Source organism: Agrilus planipennis, unplaced genomic scaffold (genome assembly GCF_000699045.2).
Source record: "Agrilus planipennis isolate EAB-ADULT unplaced genomic scaffold, Apla_2.0 scaffold171, whole genome shotgun sequence".
NCBI lineage: Eukaryota > Metazoa > Arthropoda > Insecta > Coleoptera > Buprestidae > Agrilus > Agrilus planipennis.
In genome coordinates this window covers 657,320-680,427 of record NW_020438994.1, presented here as the reverse complement: position 1 = coordinate 680,427, position 23,108 = coordinate 657,320, and the positions used below count along the sequence as shown (strand labels likewise).

Genomic DNA, 23,108 nt, shown 5'->3' with positions numbered 1-23,108 from the left:
ACTTTGTATCGCTTCTATATAACTTATCTAAAAGTTTAATAGAGGTGTGAGATATAGCAAAAACTGATTTGTTCTCGTTCCACTTTATTACCAAAATTTCATTAGATTTATCAAAACCATAATCAAAGTATCTTTGTTCCATTCATCAGAGGACATTTTCTAAGTGTTTCTTGCACAGCTCCATTCGATTTTAGGTTCATATCTTGACACATGCAGTTTCTGATTGCTAAAGAAGTTATCAAAAATAAAATTGGAGGTCCTCACATTCCTCAGGAGGCAAACTGATGTGAGTTGTTTTTATAGCATATGCCCAACTAGCCCACCAAATCTTCTCCTTCCTTCTTCTTTCCCGCAGTAAGGCTGAAAGGCGTTAAATATCCTGACGAATTGCACTTATACCACAACTTGTAACCGAACTTTGAATTTGAACATGAACGTATGATTTGATGATGAAATAGTTTACACACATGGTCATTGTCCTATTTATGGGACACAAACAAAATGACGATTTTAGTTTGTACTGTACAGTATTACTTATTAGTAATAATACTATTTTTTTATGGTACCTTTTGCTTTTTACTCTAATAAACAGAAAGTATGATAAATATAATACGTACTTATACCATTCGCACTGTAAAGACTTTCTGACAATATTTTCATAGCTTATGTTTTATATATTTATAAAGCCGACCTCGAAAATCTTTATTTAAATTATTTTATTCTTTTTCAAAGCATTTAACAAATAACAACTTTAGTGTTTTAGACATTTTCTCCTTTTTGGTGTTATCAAATTTAAGAAAATGTCTAAGTGTCCTTGTTCTAGAAGCTGGTGTCAAGCAACACGACTCAGAGAAATTGGCGTGGTATTCTCATCGCTCTTCTTGTCATTGTGGTTGTTCTGGCACTTATTGTAACTTCGGTTATTTTGTTGACCCCTCCAGATGAAGGACCTCGAATAAAGGGTGCAAGATTTCGTATGCAAGATTTCCTTGGTCACGATTTTCAAGTCTTACGATTTAACGGAACGTGGGTATCAGGTAAGTCCGCAAAGTAAGAAAGCAGTTATAATGAACCTACGTAGGCTTTCTTTAGACACCCACGATTTGAGTTCATCTAATTTTAACTAGTCAATGGGCTTGTTACCTCATATTTATTTTTGCCCCAAAACATATTTTTAAGAAAAGTATTATAGCTTTCTAGTAATTCACAAAAATTCGATTTCGATTTCTCGCGTTTTTTATCAGCAATACGTACCCATGTCATTCCCATGCACAGAAACACGGGTGAACCTGAAACTTTACACTACAAAAAAAGCTGATTATTACAGAATAAGTAGTATATTTAACCATTCAAATATTTATTTATTTATTTATACTGGATGTACCCTTGATTACAGTGTGTAAGAATAAGAATCGTACAGTTTTAAATTTCAGTGAGATTTACATATTTCAGTGAGTGCAAAAATTTTGTTATATTGGTATCGAAGAAGTTAACATCAATTGCTATTTTATTGCTCAGACGTATTAAGCGAGTGAAGGTGTCGTTTAAGCCTAAGTCTGTGCTCCTGTAAGGAATATAAAATAAATCTGAATTTTTAGTGTTAGCGGCACCGACTCTAAATGAAATTTGTGATATTAAAAAAGAGCTGTCGAGCATGATTTTAAATAAGAAAGAGAGATCAAAAGTCAGTCTTCTATTTAGTAAAGTTTGTAAGTCCAGTTGATCTAAAATTGAAGAAAAATCATTATTCATGCGACATCGCGTTGCCCATGCGAAAAGCAGCATAACGCAAAAATTTATCTCCGGTTTTTTATCATCTTATTTTGTACATTTGAAAGTAGAGACCAAACAACCGAGCAAAACTCGAGAAAAGGGCGAACAAGAGTTTTGTAAAGAGTGAGAGAAGTGCTAACACGAGATAAGTCAGAAGTATTTCTACTAATAAACCCCCACGTACGTAAGGCTTTAGATGATACGTTATAAATATGATCATTGAAATACAGACCGGTGTCTAAAAGAACGCCCAAGTCTTTGACAGTATGTACACGCTTTAAATGCTAATTTCCCATCATATAATTGTACTCTGTAGAGTTCTTTTTTATAGTGAATGAGATTATAGAACATTTCTTAACATTAAGATTTAACAAGTTGAGATCACACCATTCGACTATATGTGTAATATCATCTTGCAAATTTTCAGCATCGGCGACAGTATCAATAGTTTTGTAAATTTTAACATCGTTAGCATACAAGAGTATGGATGAATGTTCGAGACATAACAGTAGATCATTAATAAAAAAATTAAACAGGAGAGGGCCCAAATGAGAGCCTGTTGGGACTCCAGATGGGACATTTATAACTTTGGATTTGTGATTATCAATTTAAACAAATTGCGATCTATCTTTTAAATAACTTTCAACTCAATCTACAGTGGTGCATTAATTCCCAAAATTTTCAATGTAGCGATCAGTTTGCTATGATTAACGCTATCGAATGCCTTGGAGAAGTCTGTATAGACTGCATCTACGAGGGTGGATTGATAAGTTTCCGGCCTGACCAAGAAAAACAAGGTTTTTAAAAATTTTTTTTTTTTATTTCTCAAAATAATCTCCTCCAAGGCTGATACATTTCTCATAGCGGTGTTCCAGTCTATTAATGCCATCTCTATAGACTGATTCGTCAAGCTCCTCAAAATAACCATTTACAGCTTCGATTACTTCTTCATTGTCCGCAAATCTCTTACCGCCAAGCCATTTTTTGAGATTAGGGAACAGAAAATAGTCACTCGGGGCTAGGTCTGGAGAGTAAGGAGGGTGCGGCATCAATTCAAACTTTAGATCGTTGATTTTAGCCGTCGCAACGATTGACGTGTGCGCTGGTGCGTTATCGTGATGAAACAAGATTTTTTTCTTCGCCAGATGAGGTCGTTTAATTTTCACCTCGTGGCTCAAACGTTGCAATAAGTCTGCGTAGTATTGACCAGTGATAGTATTACCCTTTGCAAGGTAATCAATGTATATAATACCTCTTGCATCCCAAAAAACAGTAGCCATAACCTTGTTCGCCGAAAAAATTGTTTTTGCCTTCTTTGGAGTTGGTTCCCCTGGTCCAATCCACTGTTTAGACTGTTCTTTGGTTTCAGGAGTGTAGTGGTGGACCCACGTTTCGTCAACGGTTACGAATCGACGCAAAAATTCGCTTGGATTACGCTTATACAATGACAAATTTGCGGTAGAAATGTTTTTTCGAATCAATTTTTGGTCGACTGTTAGCAAACGCGGCACCCATCTTGCACAGAGCTTTTCCATATGCAAATGTTGGTGCAAAATATGTTGCACACGTTCATATGACATCTTACAGGTCTCAGCTATCTCACGCACTTTCAATCTGCGGTCTCCCAGCACTATTTGATGAATTTTTTCGATCATATCTGGAGTTGTGACCTCAACGGGGCGTCCTGAGCGAGGCCCATCAGAGGTGCTCACACGACCCTTTTTAAACTCGGAAACACACTGCTTAACGGTTGAATATGACGGGGAGGATGTCCCCAGTGTTGAGTCCATCTCTTTTTTAATTTCCTTCGGCGTTAACCCCTTCAAATAAAAGTATTTGATGACAGCACGATTTTCCTGCTTTTCCATTTTTACGAAAACCACAGAGGCGTCTTGTTCAGCGTGCTGTCAAACCTACACTAGCAAGGAGATCGGGCTGAAACTATAGCTACAAGCTATCCAAGGATGGTACTATAGAATGTCACCTCAAGGTAGGCCTAGTGGCGTCATCTCTTGGTTAGGCCGGAAACTTATCAATCCACCCTCGTATTTGCCCGCGCTTCTGCAGGGCGTTCGTAATATGCTTTTTCTTAATAACTAAGTTTGTACATGTCGAACGCTTATCAATAAATCCATGCTGTTCATCGCAAATCATATTTCTGAAAGTAATACAAATGTATCGTGTAACAATTTTTTCGAACAACTTTAGAATTTAATTAAGAATAGAGATAGGATGGTAGTTCGAAGCGTCTGACTTATCTCCACTTTAAAAAATAGGGACTATTTTACTCTGCTTCCAAGCATCAGGAAAGATTCCAGATTTTAAAGATTTATTGAAATGTGTAACGGGCGTGATAAGGCATATTTACAGTTAACCAAAAACATGTTTGGAATTAAGTTCGGTCTGGCACCCTTCCTGATATCAAGCTTAGCAATTTAGTCAAAAACCTTACTCAGTGATATTTGAATTTGATTTGATATTATAATCTCCCAAACTTGTTGCTATCAAGAATTTTTTTGTAAATTGCATTATCTAGCTAGTACTAAAAAAATACAGAAATGTAGACCTCGCTATACTCAAATTGATTACCGAAGGGCATACACGTATGTTCTAACAAAAGAGGTGACGGATAGGAGTGAAATTCACAAAAATTATTGCAAATAGCGTCATTCAGGATATGAAAGATTGCTTCAAGGGTATTTCCAATCATCACATTTCCCGTTATTTTTATTGTTGAGGTCACTAAAACAGAAACTTAGCCTTCAGTAACCTCGAATGCCATGGTCAAAGTCAGATTAAAGGTCATCAATTTCTCTTTCAAAAGCATACAAACGTATGCAACATCCTTTGGAGTTAATGGTTCTAGAAATAATTTGGAACGTGTGATTTCGATCTTCTGAAGTTGAAAGTACTGTTCTAATGATAATTAAGTCAGCATTGTTAGGAGTTTTCGTAATCAGTGTCCTTGAAACCATAATCACAGCGTAGGTAGGCTTGATTCGGTCAATGGAGATATTGTCCCTTCAATCACCGTTGGACAGTAAGAGGTGAGATTGAGTGGAATTCTTGATCAGAATATTGACTGTTGTAAAATGGTACTAACGTTTGACGACACATTACAAACACCTAAAGGGTAGATGGAATATAAGTAATAATTCACTTTTCAGTATCGTATAATTACGGTGCTCATGGAAACCTATATGAATTTCGCTAAGGATTTAGATTTTAGATTTATTGTGAAGATGGGTATTTTAAGGGGGAAATCGACAATGTTGTGAAGATATTGGTGCGACCAAAGTAAATGTATATTGCCCGTCTTTGTAAGCTACTTCTTATCTTGCTTATATAGAACAATTTCGATTTGGTCAATTATTTTTCGGAACTTTCATTGGCGTGTTGATGAGAGCAATATATATATATATATCGGGAATCCGACACTACCCAGTCGTACGGACGGCTGGGTGTCTTTTGAAGATTTCCCCTCTTCCACGAAAACATAAAAAAAAAGCAAAATATATGTCTGCTAGTCAAGAAGTTAACGTTCCTCATGAAGTATTGTCATTATAGTTCCAATTAAATTTGAATCCAATTTTCATTTTCATGAATGAATTTTGGTAAGGGGCTAATATTCATTTCATATATATTTCAACACTAAACTGTCTAATTACTTATTTCTTACTTTTGCCTTTTTTTATAGAATTAATTTTTTTTTATTCAATATCATTTTAGTTTAGTTAGTAATTGGTTTTTAATGTGAAATTCCTCATTTATTAAAGCGTGTACTTACGCACCTGCAACTTCCCTATTTGATAGACTACGTTGGTAACCAATGTATGATCCCTCCAATAGAGTAGGTTAATATAAGGGGCATGTTCTATTTCTTCTGTAGGTACATAATTAATCCTTTAATATATTAATCATTGTATATTTTATTTTCCCGTATTAGTTTCGATGAGAACTACGAGATCTCGTTTTGATCAGGTCAGTTTAGGAACTCCTGGCTGTTATCCTCAAACCTCGCATCAATGAATTTTTTGATTAAGAAAAAGCCTATCCTTCAAACTACATATGTTCCAGGCAATATTAAAAGGGTACCCAGCTTTTCTATTATTTATACTTTAGTCTTATGTTTTTTCTTATGTTCTCGAGGTTATGACTTTAAATTATTTATTTATTGTTTAAAATTTATTTAATTATTGTGATACCTGAGCCAGTATAAATGATATTGTGTATGTATCGGATGGATTATGAGACTCACTATTGTCACGTTCAATTTGGAAACGGTGTCCTCACCATTTATGTTATATCGGTAATTGGTTAATTATTTATTTTAATTGCCTGATTTTAATGCAAATTGATTATTTTGGCGTGACTGGGGGTCAGGTAATTGATAGGAGCGTCGCAGTTATCATTGCCCAGAAGGTAGTGTCACCAACACACAGAATTTGCCACCTATTACTCTTTTTAATGGTAGACTTTATCTCTTCGCGTTCCGGAATCGACTGATCGCGATCAAACCATCGATCCCCGTTCACGCGCTAAACTTTTTGATGAAGCAGTTATTATTTGACCATAGTTCAACATGGGTCATTCACTGGTTCCAGAAGTTTCTCTGGTTTAGCTGATTTAATGAAAAAAACCGACGAAGTCCTTATTGATGACTTCGCGAAGTTCAATAATTTTCCTAATGACCAGAGCTATCGAACTGGGGTCAAATTCCGCTTGTAAAATAGATAATTATTTTCACTTGCCGCCCCGTTGTTGCGGAATGCCAAATACGCTTATTTTTGCAAGTGAATATTCGATATCCGTTTTATGAATTAGAAAAGAATAGCAACATTATAATTATGAAATATTTAATTAATTTTGAAATATGTTTTAAGGTCTAAAATGGTTTTTTGAATTTCATTAAAATTTCACTGCGTGACACTATGACCGAATTAAATTATTTGATTTCGAGTTTCCTCCTACTATAAATTTATTTTTTGGTAATGCTATCAACTAATAATCAGATATCGTTATCATCATAAGGTCGTCAGTCCTAAGACTGGTTGGACACGTACCTCCACCCTTTCCTATCCTGAGCTAATCTTCGCATTTCCCTAAAACTAGATCAACCCACATCCTTAACTATTTGCGAAGAGTAATCTGATCTAGGTCTACCTCTACTCCTCCTAACTCCCGTTTCTGCCTCTAATATGTCTCTAACTAGATTTTCATGCATGAGAAGGCGTCCTACTAACCTATCTCGCCTATTTCCTATTGACTTCCATACAGTTCTCTGTTCTCCTATGCTTTATAATACTTCTTCATTTCTAACCTTCTCTATCCATGGTATTCTCATCATTCGCCCATAAAACCACATTTCGAACGCTTCTAACCTTTTCTTTTCCGTCGCGCCTACTGTCCATGTTTCGTACCCGTACAGCACCGCGCTCCAAACATACACCTTTAACAGCCTTTTTCGAATTTCTAAATTAACCCTTTGCGAGCATAGAGCATTCTTTTTATTGAAGGCAACACGAGCCTGCGCTATCTTCTGCTTTATATCCCTACTACTCCTTCCGTCCTGAATTATCTGACTTCCTAGATACCTAAAATCGTCTCCTATCTTTATATTAGCTCTTTTTATACTTTTTCGTCCCTTGCATACCAGTATTTTTGTTGTACTTTTATTTATTTTGATACAGTACTGCTTTGTCAGGACTGCTTCAATTTTATTTAAAATTATCTCTAACTCGTCCTTACTACTATAGATGCTAATACTGCTATATCATCTACAAATCTAAGCATTCTAATTTTTTGCACCTGTATATCTACCCCTGTGTACTGTCTTTAATGATGTTGATCGCGTCCTCGATGTATAGATTAAAAAGTAGCGATGACAGTGTTCATCCCTGTCTAACTCCATTCCTAATATTTAATTCTCTACGTTGCAGTCCCATCTCTATAACTGCCTATTGCTCTTTATACAAACTATGTATCACTCTTTTATTTTTGTAACTCATCCTTGTCATTACAGTTAAGTTAATTTGATATAAAGATATTTGGCTTGAAAATTTGTTTAGATGGAAATGTTCAGTGGTGATGCTGGTAGAAGTTTGTTGTGGGTCCCAATCAATGAGGCTAACTCACTATCAAATAATTTTCAGAGCATCAATTATTACAATAACTAAACCTGATGTTCTGAACTCTCTTCACTGCTAATTGGTACTTAAGCTCTGGGACCCCCAGTCTAGTATCTACAAAAGAAATTATCTATGTATTACTACGCTGTCCAGACTAGATCCCCCTGGTGTTTTATGACTCCAAATGTTCTTGCTAGCTCCTTCATCATAACAGTATGGTTTTATTAATAGTTTGGACCGACTTAATTATATTTTGAATTAAAAACAACTTATTCTTTAATATACTTTGTATTAATTTTTTTATGTTTGCTGAGAGCATCGATCTCTCAGTTAATCAACTTCAATACTTCTGCCTGCCTCAAAGTAATTCGTGTGTGTTTTTGGTTCATTGCTTTTGCGGTGCCCGAGCTTAGTTTCTTTTTCAAGTACTTATTCAGTTTTATCAAGTGTTTACTTCAAATTAATTAAACGAAAACTAATTTAATTCTACATAACTTTAAAACTATAAATTAGAATTAAACTTGATAATAATAAAATTAAACATAAATACTTCTGGGATATGATAATCGATCGAGGTTTATTACGATATTCTGAGCACCTTTCCTGCAACCTTTTCTACCGTGGTTTAATATTCCCTACCATTGCACAACCTAACGAAGCACATTAGCGTGGTTAGGACAGTCCAGCGAATTATGCGTTAATCGTAGAAACCATACCCTACATATTTATACCTAGATCGGGGAGTTTTAAGCACAAAATTAGTTTAAATATGTTCCTAAATATATCGCATTTTTCCCAAAAAATGTCAAATATACACCTCGTTTTTACCATTTCTACATTTTTATATTTTCTATTTTTGACGATTTTTGATTACTGGAAGTAAAGGAATAAGTATTAAAACAACGATCATTAATTCAAATAACACTTATAGATGAATATTATATCACTTTAAGTATTTTCAATTAAAAAGTTCATCTTTGCACGACCGAATAACAAATAAAACTAAACTACCAATTTGAAAAGTTGTTGAACAGTAAATGAGAAGAAATGGCTGTGTTTCAGAGCAAGAGGCAATAAGCCAATATCCAAAAACCGATAAACAAATTTTACTTTTATCATTTTATCTGAAAACTGTTACAAACTTATAAATTGATTAAGCAGATACTATTTTATATTCAAAAAGTGATCCGTCAAATGGGCATACACCATCTGGTGGCAAAATTTATAACTCGAATGAGGGAAAAATTTACATAGGAACTGTGCACACAAATTGTAAAATTGTTTATTAAAATAATAAAACACGTTAAAAAAGTAAAAACTTTTTTGATGATGGAGTCGACGAAGTTTTCTTCTAAAGTTAAATCAAATAAAAAGTTAATATGTTCAGTGAAAAGCTGCAATAGCACTTCAGACATAGATCTTCACTCTTCACCTACATTAACTACTTTCCAATAAAAACTAACCGTTTTATATATGTAAAAAATATATTCGGAAAATTAGAGAAAAAAGTAAACTAATAGAAGCTTGGATGAAAGCAGTAGGTATCAAAGAAGTGAATTCCGGAATAAAAATTTGTTCACGTCATTTTAATGCACATGATTATATTTCAGCAAGTATTTACCATCAGCCATAACCTTAATATTTAAAACTAGAATCATACTAAAATTATAAAGTGAGAAATTATTTATTCCTGTGTAATTGATTTAACACAATTCTAATGATACGATATAAGTATTTTGAGGTTAAGAACCTACCTGCTGCAATACAACAAAGTTGCAATAATGTGTTTGCAACGTTCTCTTAAATCGGCTTTGCACGTGCAAGTCATTGATATGATATTGCTTAAATCACCCAGAATCACCTCACCAATTATATAACGTGAATCACTTTTTAAATCCGAAGTTTGTAAAAAGTAGGCAGTAAACTTGACGGAATTTTAAGGCTAGCTTCCGGATTTGTTATTTCCGAATTTTATAATGTGATTGGTATTAAAAACACGCTCACCTTCAACGAAATTTCCTTTCCGAGGCTTTGTGTCAGCCTAATCACATATTGTGTCAATACTTATCATCATTTTATCGTAATTTAAAAACTTGGAAATTGCACCGTACACTATAGGAACTACGATAAATTTTCCCTAATCGGCGCCATGTTTTTAGGCTCCTCCCATTTGACGGATCCCAATAGTTATTTTTGAAATATTTGTACGTAAGAAAAACATTTTTTTTTCAATAAAAACTGTTTATAGCACTGTATGCACAATTTTGATAAAACATCCCTACATTATAAAAAAAAAATTATTGTATAGGTACAGTATGCAGTGGATTTTATTCACGATGAAAATGTGACGAAACTGACCGTGTTCGTCACTAAGATTTGATGAAAGATTTGATAGAAAGTGATGTGTTCGCGCATGCTCAAAATGAATAAATATTATTACTATTGATGCTACAACAATTTATTAATTTTGAGCATGCGTACACTATTAAAAATTTGTTGCACATGCGCGAGCGCATTACTGAGTTGAATGTTTCAGTAAAAAACACGTACACTGAATTGTCTGACCGCCCGGCAGAGATGTCTTATGGTGCCCTCTCTACTGTCGTTCGGCTTACGGCAACATAAAGTCTATGTAATATAGCCGTGATAACCATTTCAAGTCTTAACGTTTATAAACAAATTAATGAACAATTGACGTATCAATAGAATATCTCGCCTTTCATTTGACCTATAACAAAAAGGTGAAAGTTGATTAAAATATTCGACCCCATCCCGGAACTAATACGATGGAAAGAAGACAAATAGATCAAGTAAAAGCGAATAAAAAGTAGAAACACTGCAAGTATATGAAAACGTGGATAAAACTGATAGTAGTCAACTAATTGAATTCTGTATCTAACACTAAATTAAACCCCTGTATAAAACTACCTCAGAATATTTATAATAGAATAGAACTAGCAGCTGTAATTTATTGTTTATTTTTTAATTCTAAAATAATAAAGTTAAAATTACGTAAGTTTTGCTGCTTAAAAAATCATTTGGTTGTTCAGTTGGTGCAAAGGAAAACTGCTTTTTAAAAAACATTTAGAAAAATTTTGCGACTAATAATATGATTTTTGTCCTTTTCAGATGACGAGTTACTTTTTAAAGATCAATGGGGCGGAATAAGTTTGTTACGTGCTTCTAATTTGTCTACAAAAACGTTAATGTCAAATCACACTTATGTAAGTATGCCAAATTTTATAATTTTTAATAACCCTTTAAGACCAATGCCGAATACTACCTAGAACATACAAAAGTTAGTTAAAAATTACACTCAAAATCTCCTGTTGTAAGCCGAACAACAAGAAATGGCAAACATAAATGCGTGAGAGTCAAAGAGAGAGAAAAATTTGCCCATGACCTTTATTCTGACCTAGAAGTTAAATATCGAAGTCATTTGGTAATCAAGGCCATTTATAAAGGTGACATTCTTTCGATACGGGAAACAAAAAAATAGTGAAACCTTTATGATTACATATAGTTTTACTCATTAGTCAAAATGAGTTAACTTGAAGGTAAAAATGATCTCCAAATATCTTGCCGAGAAGAAAATAAAAAATATTTTAAGTAAATGTATTTTTAACTTCCCATTAGGAAGTTATTGTAATTGGGTCGAAAAGTGAAATCGGAATTTTCATTATATTTCCACGTTTTAACATATTAGTAGCATGCTAGCCAATTTTTTTGATGATGTGTGTATGTACGTACGTACGTACGTACGTACGTACGTACGTATGTACGTACGTTCGTATGTCAGCATTTTTTTCGTTTTCGATATCTCAAGAACGGATTGAGATATCGCCCTCAACCAAAATTTTTTCGAAAGATATTATCATAATGAAGATCTGAAAGAAATTTGAACGAAATCGGTCAAGCCGTTTTTTTTTTATAAAAAAAAAAACGAATTAATTACAAACAATTTAATTAAAATACGTTCTAATCTAATCACAACAATGAAGTTACGGAATCAATAATAACGAAATATCATTATTCAAGACAGGGAATAACATATTATAATAACATATTATAATAAAAATTTGTTTATAACAAAATGAATTGTTATAAACAATCGATAAACAATAAAAAATAGTATTTACCAATTGACTGATGCAAGTACTCTATCAATTCGGTTTTCTCAGACGAAATACTGTTTCTTATGGGTTTATAAAATGACGAACTCTCAAACATTGTTTGTTATTTATTATTGTGCCGCGTTTTTTTCAAACTTTAGAAACGAATGTACTTTACAATAACTGTATTATCTAATGGGAAGTTAGTCGTATTAGCACCGACCAAAATGTGCTCAGACCAATTTTTTCTTGTACTTCCATCTTTCGAAGACGATTTGTAATCTTAACGTTAGCATTCAGTACTATGCTTGGAATCGATACGTAGAATCGTTAAGGATCATGTACCTACTAATAGTTTTTAAAGATTTGAAGATCATAGTAGGTAGAATTTTTATTTTATCCTGAGTGTGAATATGTAAAATTATCACATGTCACGTAGGTTAACTTGAATGCAAGTCTCTACAGGATGTAACAGAAATTAGTGTGGAGTTTGCAAGAAGGGATAGGACGCTATAAATCAAGAAAATTAAGAAAATGTTTGTATGTCTGAATTTTCACTGTTTTTGAGGAAAATATAATTAAAGGTACAGGAAAATGTAACTCAGGTCCTGGAAAATAAATGCGATATTCAATCAACAGAAAATTAGCAATATCAGTGTTGCATTTCTTCTGTATTTTTTGCTCATGTATTGTTTTGTATTCGTTCAATTACTTAGACTACTGTGATTCAAGATGATTATGTGACAGCCAAACAATAGTAATTGTTTGTTCTTTCAACGTCTCATAATCATCGATGTGCAGTTCAATAAACTAATTCAGCAATACAACATCAATATTTGGAATAGGTTAGTTTGTCACTGAAGAACAGTTGTCGTTACAATGATGTGACGTGATATTTATTTGCGGGTTTGAACCATATCGCCTATATAGAGGACGAAACCTTTGATTTCAGAGAAGTAAAACAGTATGCGTGGATTAGCGGAGAACGTTAGTTAATGCAGGAGTTACTGTATCTTTATCATGCACCGAGAGCAAACCTTGCTTCAAACTTATTTTCAGCCGTGTGGATTTGTGCTGGTGGTTCTGCGGAATTATTGCTAATTTTGCTATTTGGATCGTTCGTTTTATCTGCACGAGATAAATTATTTGAAATTTTTACAAGTAGGTTTTAGGTACTTGAGGTTGTACTGTTGCAATTGTGTGGGCGTTATTTTATTTCTATATGGTGGTGTGTACAGATTGTAAAACCAGTGCATAAGTTTTTTATTGACGAGCAATTTTCTGGGCGGTGGGTTGAACGTAGAGATGCTGTACCTTAGTTAGTACGTATTCCGGATCTAAATCTAAATCAGTTGGACGTTTTTGTATGAATGAAACAGCGAGTATATCAAACAAATGTCTTCCAGCACAGGATTATAATTTCGGACAATTTTTGTAGTGCACGTTTGTATGCAGGTATGTTTGATTGATAAGTAAGCGGTAAGTTCATTTACAAGCAAAAATGATTAAAAATTCGAGTCTAAAAGGTGTTGCCATTTTATTTCATACAATCACCACATCCAAACTAACAGGTTATGGGCCCAGGTCGAAACGAAATGATAACACACCAGTGCCACGTGATAATTTAACCATACTTCTCGTGCACGCCTTCAACCGACACTCGAATCATCGACGAAAATCGTTCAAAACAATCGACTAGAGGACTTTCCGAAACATGCGCTACAATTCTCCCTGCCAGCAGCTGATTCTCTTCGAGTGAAAATCCTGGAAGAAGACGAAGCCAGAAAACAAAAATAGAAAAACTACGACAACGGCGCCTTCTTTTTCAAGCGTTATCAGTCTGGACAGAAATTCAAGAAGACCGGTAACTTGTCTAACTATCCAAAATCCGTACAGTCCGACAAAAGCAGGCAACGGCGCAAGTATTGCAAATACAAGGGACACGTTATCAACGAATGCCGCAAAGGCAACGTCCGGATCTCAACTAAGGTGGGCAAACAAGAAAAATTAATGTAAATTAATTTAATAATAAAACCTGACTTGAATACCACGGCCGACGACAGCATAGTTCTACCGAAGCGAGGAGCCGGGCGACCAGCCAAAGTCAAAACTGGTAAACCAGGCAGACCAGCTAAAAGGTATCACTACACCGAGAAAAATTCCTCGACGAGACACGACGAGGAACGCTCAGGTGCAGGGCAACATAAGGACGACGAAGAATCGGCCGAATCCCGTGATCTGGACGACGAGGAACTTGAACCGTTTCTCGGCTTCGATCAACCCAAGTACCTCGGGAGTGACGAACCGAGCTGCCTCACTATGTGCTCCGAAGAAGATGCCGACTTGCCGGATGTCGAATTCGCCATGTCCTGCTCAGAAATTCTTCTTTCTGATACAATCTCTGCTCCTGAAACGGAGGAATGGATGGAGGCTATCAACATCGAGAGTCGAAGCCCGCTGGAAAATAACGTGGTCATCGGCTCCAGAACCGTACTCAGGAATAAATACTGGAACGCCGCAAAGCCAGAATCGTCGCCAGATCCCAGGAGTTGACTACCACGACACTTACTCTCCTGTCGCGCGATTAAGCTCACTCAGACTTTTGCTGAATCTCGCCGCTAAGTACCTGATGCACGTGACTCAGCACGACGTGACAACGGCATATCTCTACGGAGATATCGACACGGACATATTCATGGAATTGCCCGAGATACTCGAAAAATCCCTGGAGACCATCTCCAAGCTGTATAAGGACCCTCGCATGAGAGAGAAGACCTCCAAGATGTTATCCAAAATCCTCGAGGGCAATCAGGTGTGCCAGCACGACCGCACCATCTACGGACTCAAACGAACCGGACGACAGTTGCACTCGAAACTCCTCCGAGATAAGGAGTAACGGGTACTCACCTACTGACTCGGATCCTTGCCTTTTCGTGGATCGGGACAGGCGAACATTTGTCCTCATCTATGTCGACGTTTTAATCGTCGTCACCAAGGACCAACGCAGAGAGAAACAGCTCATCGAGGCCCTCTCCAAGAGCTTTAAGCTCAAGAACATTGGCCAAGCCAGCTATTGTCTGGGTATTCAGATTAATAGAACCAGGGAGAGCATCTACATCTTGTAATCAAACTACGTTCGAGATGCCCTGGCCAGATTCGAGATGAGCAACTGCAACCCTGCGTCTACTCCTCTTGCCTCCGGTGTGAATCTCCATGATCCTGCTTTCGATGTGGACGACACCAACGAGGGGCGGCCCTACTTAGAGCTCATCGGAGCTCTGATGTACCTAGCTGTGGCAACTCTGCCCGACATTACCAGCGCAGTCAGTATACTCAGTCAATTCAATGATAAACACTCCAATACACATTGGATTGCTGCCAAGCGTGTTCTGTGGTACTTCCGAAGAACCGTCAACTTGGGACTCACCTACTATGCTGATTGGGCCAATTGCACCTAGGACCGCAGATCCTACACCGGCTACTGTTTCTTGCTGTCTGGAGCAGCCGTGACCTGGGAGTCGCGAAAACAGCACACAGTCGCTCTTTCGAGCACCGAGGCTGAACATCTTGGTCTCTCATCCGCTGGAAAAGAAGCCGTCTACCTGAGCAGATTCCTTACGGATTTCGGCTGCCCTTCGATCGCTAAAGTCGAATTGTTCAACGACAATTCTGGAGCCATCAAACTCGCCGAAAACCCCGTTTTCCATTCCCGAACCAAGCATATTGATATCCGTCACCATTACATTCGTTACATTCTGAAAAACGAGCCAATCTCTTTTTCACACATTTCAACAGATTTCATGCTCGACCATTTTCTCACCAAAAGACTTGCTACCTCGAAACACGACTTTTACCGCCAAGAACTAGGAAATCTTCCCGAAGACTCCACCGCCAATTGTCGTATTAAGGGAGAGTGTTGAATTTATAATTCTCCCGCTTGCTGCCGGAGTGCCGAGACGCCCTCTCATGATTGACTTCAGTTTCAAATTTCAATAAATATGCCCCTTCCTTTTATTAGGATGCGCCGTAGCATATTTCCAAATTCAATCATATTTGTGTGCGTAGCTCATTTCTCCACCGATCATCGAGCGAGAGCTAGACAAAAGTGTACAGTACCATTCGCAAAATTATTTAAACTGCCTCGTTAAAATTTAAGAATATGCTTTATTTAAAAGCATATTTAGCCAAAAATAATAACAAGTGAATTAACTTAACGTTCTACAAACCTATAAAACTTTTGCTTTGTTTTCTATTCTTAATTTATATACATTTTTGTTTTAAGAAATTGCTATACGGTTCTAGCCGATCTCCTAAGACCGCCCATAGAGAGCTCTGCTCGTTCAAGCTTGTTCCGACTATTTCTGTCTTGCTCACACCTAGTGTGTATTCTTTCTATCTTTGCGCATATTTCTTCAAGGTCACAATTCAAACAAATTGAAATAGACTGTACGGTCGTTTATTTTTGTTTCTTTTGTGTATTCAGTTATAATAAATCGTTTTGTGTTCGAGTCTAAAAGGTGCTCCCATTTTATTTCGTACAATCACCACATCTAAACTAACAATATATACTTAAAAGAAATGAAGGAAGCAAGATAGATTGTCAATATTACTATCTTGTACCTATATGCCTACGATATATATGAAAAGATATACGATGGAAAACTATTATATTTCTAATTGTTCGCTTTTTATATAAGTAGTTGGTTTAAAGGCAAACGATATATTGTACAAAATTGTAATTTACCACCGAAATATTTTTTCTGTTATGAACTTAAAATGGAGACAATCGAATGGCATCATCGGCACCAACATGCATGGTATGTAACGGACGGATTATAATTCTGATAGAGTTGCGGCGGATTTTTAAAATACCGATCGTTCCGCCCTCATGATTGTACGTTTCCCCATATGATTGCATGTATTTTATTTTCTTCCGTACCGTTTTGTCCGCCCGACTCAAATATGTGTACTTCAAGCTTTACCAGTCGATTATCCTATTTCTAGTAACTTTGGATCATATTAATCATGACGTTATCAAGCATAACAGTTAAATGCAGAAAACTACCACATATGGAAATTTCGAAGAACTTTACCAGCGGAAAAATAAATTTTAGTTGTATTGAAAAGCAATTTAAAGAAGAGAATCCAGTTAGAAAAAAAAATAACTTACTCAATGTGGAATACCTTGGAAGAATGATGCAAGGGAAAAGACGGAAATTGATAACTATAATTGCAAAAGAATGGTGATTTAGAAAGATTTTTTAAGTATTTTCGGTTAATTTGTTCGCCAGCTAATAACAACATGAACAGGAGCATCAAAGTAAGGATTAGTGTGTATCTTATTGTTAGTAATGCCAAAATCATTTGACAGTATAATGACAGTTATGGAAAGGTTACCTGATAAGGATTTAACATTAAAATTGGCAAAGTGTATGCTGAGAACTGAAATAGAAAGAAAAAAGCTGACAAATGAAAGCATTCAAACGTAATAAGGAACCTGCGGTTATTTGAGTATCAATTTAACTACCCTTTGCAGCAGCTAGACATAGAAAAAGCATTTTTGAATAGGATTCTGGAGGAGGACGTGCATATTTATACCCCAGATGCAAAGTTGAGTGCGTAATTAAACTCAGTAAATCCCTATATAGAACTTCTTCAAAATGTTGAAATGTTAAAATAAACACATATTTATTGAATGTAGGTTTTGAAAGTCATTTACTGATTATTGTATTTACACGAAATGTTTCACCGATTTCACTTATTATTATATGCAGATCAATTTTTTGGCAGGATCAGAAAGATGCAAGGAAAATTTAATGAAGGAGATTGATTTAATAAAATAAATAAATTAAGTGTTAAACATTTTATGGGTCTGAATGTGGACTCATAAACATCTAGGGATTCTAAAAATGACTTAGAAGTCTCACAAAATATATTAATAATATTTAATTTTGGTGAATGTAATCTATGTGCTATTCCAATTGAGTCTAAATTAAGAATGAAATTGATAGAAGACCAAAAAGAGAATAGACAAATAAAAGAATTGATAATATTTCTAATGTTGCGTTACCTCCTGATATTAGTTTTTGAATTAATTACCTAAATAGATACCAAAATAATATGCGACTCATTTAAAAAGAGTATTAAGATGACGGAAATGAACTGAGAATGTGACCTTTCGAGTGTGACGTGGATGTTGATTGGGAGGGGGAAAATCAGTTTCCGGCTATACATAATCTTTAGGAATGTGATATACTAGGCCACAGAAACAGAATTAGTTATGTTCATCTTTGCAAGATCTCGATTTAAAGTTCAACTTTGTACATAATTACGTAAAGAACGATGGAATTATTATTAAACATGTAAATTCAATTAACACGGGGAAAGTACCAGAGGATTATAAACGGAACGTGGTAGTAACCATACCTAAAAAGAGGAGCGCGGATAGATGCGAGACATTTAGAACAATTAGCTTAACTTCCCATGCGTCAAAAATCTTAACTAGAATTGTACAGAGGAGGGTGGAAGAACTATTAGGGAAAGATCAGCTTGGATTTAGAAGAAATAGAGGAACGAGGGAGGCCATTCTAGCTTTATGGGTAACAATATAGAAAACGATAGAAAAAAGCAAGAAGGCGTACATAGGATTTGTAGATTTAGAAAAAGCTTTTGATAATGTTAAATCGGACAAGATGTTAAATATACTTTAAAATGTAGGGATGAGTTACAAAAATAGAGGAGTGATACTTAGTTTGTATAACGTAGAGAAGTAAATATTAGGAAGCGAATCAGACAGGGGTTCATACTGCCACCGCTACTTTTTAATCTATACATCGAAGACGCGATCAACTTCATTAAAGACAATACAACTGTAAGGATAGATACACAAGGGCAAAAGATTAGTATGCTTAGATTTGCAGATGATATAGCAGTGTTGGCATCCAGCAAGGAGGAGTTAGAGAAAGCTATAAATAAAATGGAAGCGGTATTGACAAAACAGTACTGTATGAAAATAAATAAAAGTAAAACTAAAATACAAGGGAAGAAAAAGTGGGGAAACAGAGAATATAAAGATAGGAGACGAGAAATTAGGAGAAATGGCTGTTTTTATATATATAGGAAATCAGATAAGTCAGGACGGAAGTAGTAGTAGGGATATAAAGCGGAGGATAGCGCAAGGTTGTGTTGCTCTTAATAAAAAGAAGTCACTTCTATGCTCGCGAAGGTTAATTTAGAAATTTGAAAAACGTTGTTAAAAGTGTATGTTTGGAGTGCGGCGTTGTACTGGTGCGAAACATGAGCAGAGGGCGCGACGGAAAAGAATAGGTTAGAAGCATTCGAAATGTGGTGTTATAGGCGAATGATGAAGATAACGTGGATAGAAAAGGTTAAAAATGATGAGGTATTAGGAGAGTAGTAGGAGAATAGGAGAACAGAGGACTCTATGGAAGTCAATAATAAATAGGCGAGATATGTTGGTAGGACACCTCCTCAGGCATGGAGGTATAGTTAGAGACTTATTAGAGGCAGAAACAAGAGTTAGGAGGGGTAGAGGTAGACCTAGATTAGATTACTCTTCTCAAATGGTTAAGGATGTGGTTTATTCTAGTTTTAGGGAAATGCGAGGTTTAGCTCAGGATAGGAGGTATGTGTCAAATCAGTCTTAGGACTGACGACCTTAGGATGATGATAATGATGAAATTCAAACAATCCATTGAGAGATACATTATTTATTAACGAAAGGTATAAGTAGGATAAAGTTTCAAGAGAGTATTTGTGAATTAGGTTTGTCTTGTGTAGAAAATGACCATTACCAGAGGATGTTGAAATTAGAGTTAATGATGACTTTGTGTTGTAATCATAGATATAGATAATATTATCAAACACCTTCTCCCACTATTACTAAATTTATTTAATTATTTACTCTATTCAACGCCACTTTGTTCAATTTTTATGTATTTTAGTACTATATCGCACAATTTGTTGCTTCATGTCGCTTTTTCTAGTTCGCATTGTATCGCCTCGTAACTAGAACATGTATCACTAATAATTATTTCGACCTCGCAGCAATTATCAATAGGGCTGGCCACGTTCTTCTTTGTCACTATGCATAGTGAATTATTTACATACATGTGACATTGCCCCTTCCCTCCTAAAACTGATCGTCACAATTAGTGATGTCGCCTCTGCAGGGAGCAAGTCGGTCAAGACGGATGATCTCCATTTTTACTCGTTTTAAGTCATTGATGCGTTGAGTAACGGTGTATGAGCAATCCTAAGCTTGTTGTAGTTTCGGGCAACATCCCTTCTACCTTGATGGATTGTATAGTCATACTTTGTTGCTCTCATTATTCCAAGTAGAATGGGGTCAATTTCAACTCACGCAGAACATTATGGACGGCTTGTAGTCGTTCTTGTAGTTCACCCGCGTAATCGCCTGTAGAAGCTGGAAAGTCTCCCGGACGGCTGAACATCATATCCGCTGGCAACCTGAGTTCTTTGCCACATAAAATGGTGGCCGGTTTTCTTCCAGTTGTCTCATGGATGACGGATCTATAGTCTAAGAGGAATAGGGGTATGCGTTGGTCCGAGTCAGTTTGGTGGTCATTGACAATGGAAATGGTTCTGCCACGTCTTCGATTCCATATTTACCGTGACTTGGCAGTCAATAAAATCGCACCTTCCTTAGAGTCTTCGTAACGCCTAAGGCCTAAGTGTCCTTCACCATAGATTCCTTCTAATACTTCTAGAGTTCTTTTTTTTTTTGGAAGTGCCCACTACATGGAGTTTGTTTCTGGACTCTTCCACAGTCTTTTCAAAATATCACGATCCAAGGTAAATGATATCCACTGGGCCGAATAACTTTTCGTAAACTGGCTTAGGTGGCTCACATTTGCCCATGATGGTTTTAAAGTTCCGGATTCTTTCCATTTCATTATTAGGTCAATATCTTCGTATTTCCTCTGATCGTTGATTAATTCCTTATCTTCGCAGGATCCCTCAGGTTGAACGGTAGTTTAATTATAATAGATTGATGTCAGTTCTTACTTCTTCTCCACCGATAAATAATGCTGGCAGTTTCTTACGCAAGGTTTCCGGGATGGCACGTTTGCGTTGCCGTGTTGGTCGATGTCAGTGATCGATGATAGTACTCTTGAAGTATTTGAATTTGTCCTCCCGAAGTATTTGAATTTGTCCTTCCGGGTTCTTACATTTCAATAGTCACTTCAGGAGGCGTGATCCTTTCTTAAGAAGAACTTCCGTCCATGCAGGTACATGTATAATTTTGAGGACTGCAGCTGGTAGCTTTTCTTTCTCGTTTCAAGAGTGTTTTACTAAAATACCCTATGACCTTGTTCTTTCCATCAATGTACTTGGGATAACACACTATTAAGTTGCACATTACTATCGTCGGTATCAAGAATGAAGGGTTCACGGAACTGTGGACATGTCAAAACTGCGGCTCCAGAGAGTGTAAGTTGTCAAATGCTTTTTGGATAGAAATTAATTAATAATAGCGGTGTTAAATAAAGAGTAAATAGTTAAATAAATTTAGTAATGGTACGAGAAGGTGTCTGATTACGTCACATTTGGTGTCAGATGTGCTATACAAAAGGATTGAAGAAGGAGAAGGATTTTGAAGAATTCCATCGAATATTCTAGAACGTTTCATTGGCCAATGTACTGGAAAATTCTACTGATCGCGAATAACCCTAACAAACCACACATCTTTAGAAAGTTCTCGAAGAGCGAAGAAAGAATCTGATGTCATTCAGGAATTTCTGGAAATTTCCATTGGCTGCAATAAACCCTAACAAGTCATACATCGTTAGAAGAAACAAGAACGAATTTGACGACATCCACAAATTCCATCTAATTTTGTAGAAGTTTCCACGCATTGTGAATAAACGTTACAAGCCGTAGTTCATTGGAAATCTTGAGAAGAAATATTTTGCCAAAATCGAAGAATTTCATAGAAATTTCTAGAAAAAATCTAAATATATCATGCCAGTTACAACGAGAGGTACCTAAGCAAAAATGGAGGAGCAAATAAAAGCTTAAAAGGCAACAATGACAGAATGAAAGGCAGGCATCAAAACTCGATGAAAAGAAATGAAATAGAAAATGGAACAAGGACAAGAAGAAATGAAACTGGGACAAGAAGGAATGAAACAAAAAAGTGGAAGCAGTACAAGATGACATGAAAGTGGGACGAGAAGAATTAAAAGCAGCTTAAGAAGAGATGAATGAAGAATTGAAAGCAACTCAAGGAGAAATGAAAGAAGAATTAAAAGCATCTCAAGAAGAAATGAAAGGAAAATTGAAAGCAGCTTAAGAAGAAATAAAACATAAAATGGAAACAGTATAGAAAGCAATAAATATAGGAAAGGAGGAAAAGATAAATGATATTAGAAATAATAAGGAAAAGAAGCTGGAAGAAAGGGAAATCAAGCTGAAAAAGAAGATAGAAGAAATGGAGAAGAAATAACAAAAAATATGATAGAAGAAACAAGAAAAGAAATTGAGAAGGTGAAACTACCCACTGCTGCGAGAGCAGACGGTTCGAGTGTAAGACCATCAAAAATTACTCCTACATCCTTCAATGAGAAGATCTCGTAATCCGTTTACCTGAAGCAGTTTGGAGTAGCGTTAGAGACAAACGCATGGACTGTCTCACATTATGACTTTTACCATCTTGTCAACCACTTAGAAATGATATAAATAAGTACATCAGATGTAATTGAAAAGCTGTAATCGGCGAAGTAGGTAACGAAACTTCAGCAATTTAAGTTCAATGTGGAGCGCCTTGTAAAAGTAGTCTATCCCTCTTGCTCTCAAGAATTCATAGATCAACAGGCGGTACAAATATTTATCGATGGAGCTAGGGATAGTGAACTACAACAAGCCCTCAGATGAGCACGCTACAAGACTCCAAATGAAACACTGTCCCATGTCTTGAATTTGAAGAGGTGAAACAAGCTTCCGAGAGTTATGCATGGGTGCGACAAGCAGAAATTAATGATGGTACAATTACAAAAGAAGATGTTATGTCGCTCATCAGAGATTGCGTAATTGATGTCAAGAAATCCACTAT

At 35.9% G+C, this 23,108-nt stretch overlaps 1 protein-coding gene across 2 annotated transcripts in view; it reads left to right on the top strand.

Moving 5' to 3' along the window:
* Nucleotides 1–23,108, top strand: part of LOC108739369 (inactive dipeptidyl peptidase 10) — a 78,222-nt gene that overhangs the window by 34,984 nt on the left and 20,130 nt on the right. Inside the window, exons 2-3 of one of the 2 annotated variants that reach the window (XM_018473250.1) lie at nt 827–1,037; nt 11,031–11,125. In XM_018473250.1, the coding sequence (XP_018328752.1) occupies nt 827–1,037; nt 11,031–11,125 (306 nt within the window). Of the gene's footprint in view, nt 1–823; nt 1,038–11,030; nt 11,126–23,108 lie in introns of both variants that reach the window. The other variant, XM_018473249.1, reaches the window with a different exon arrangement.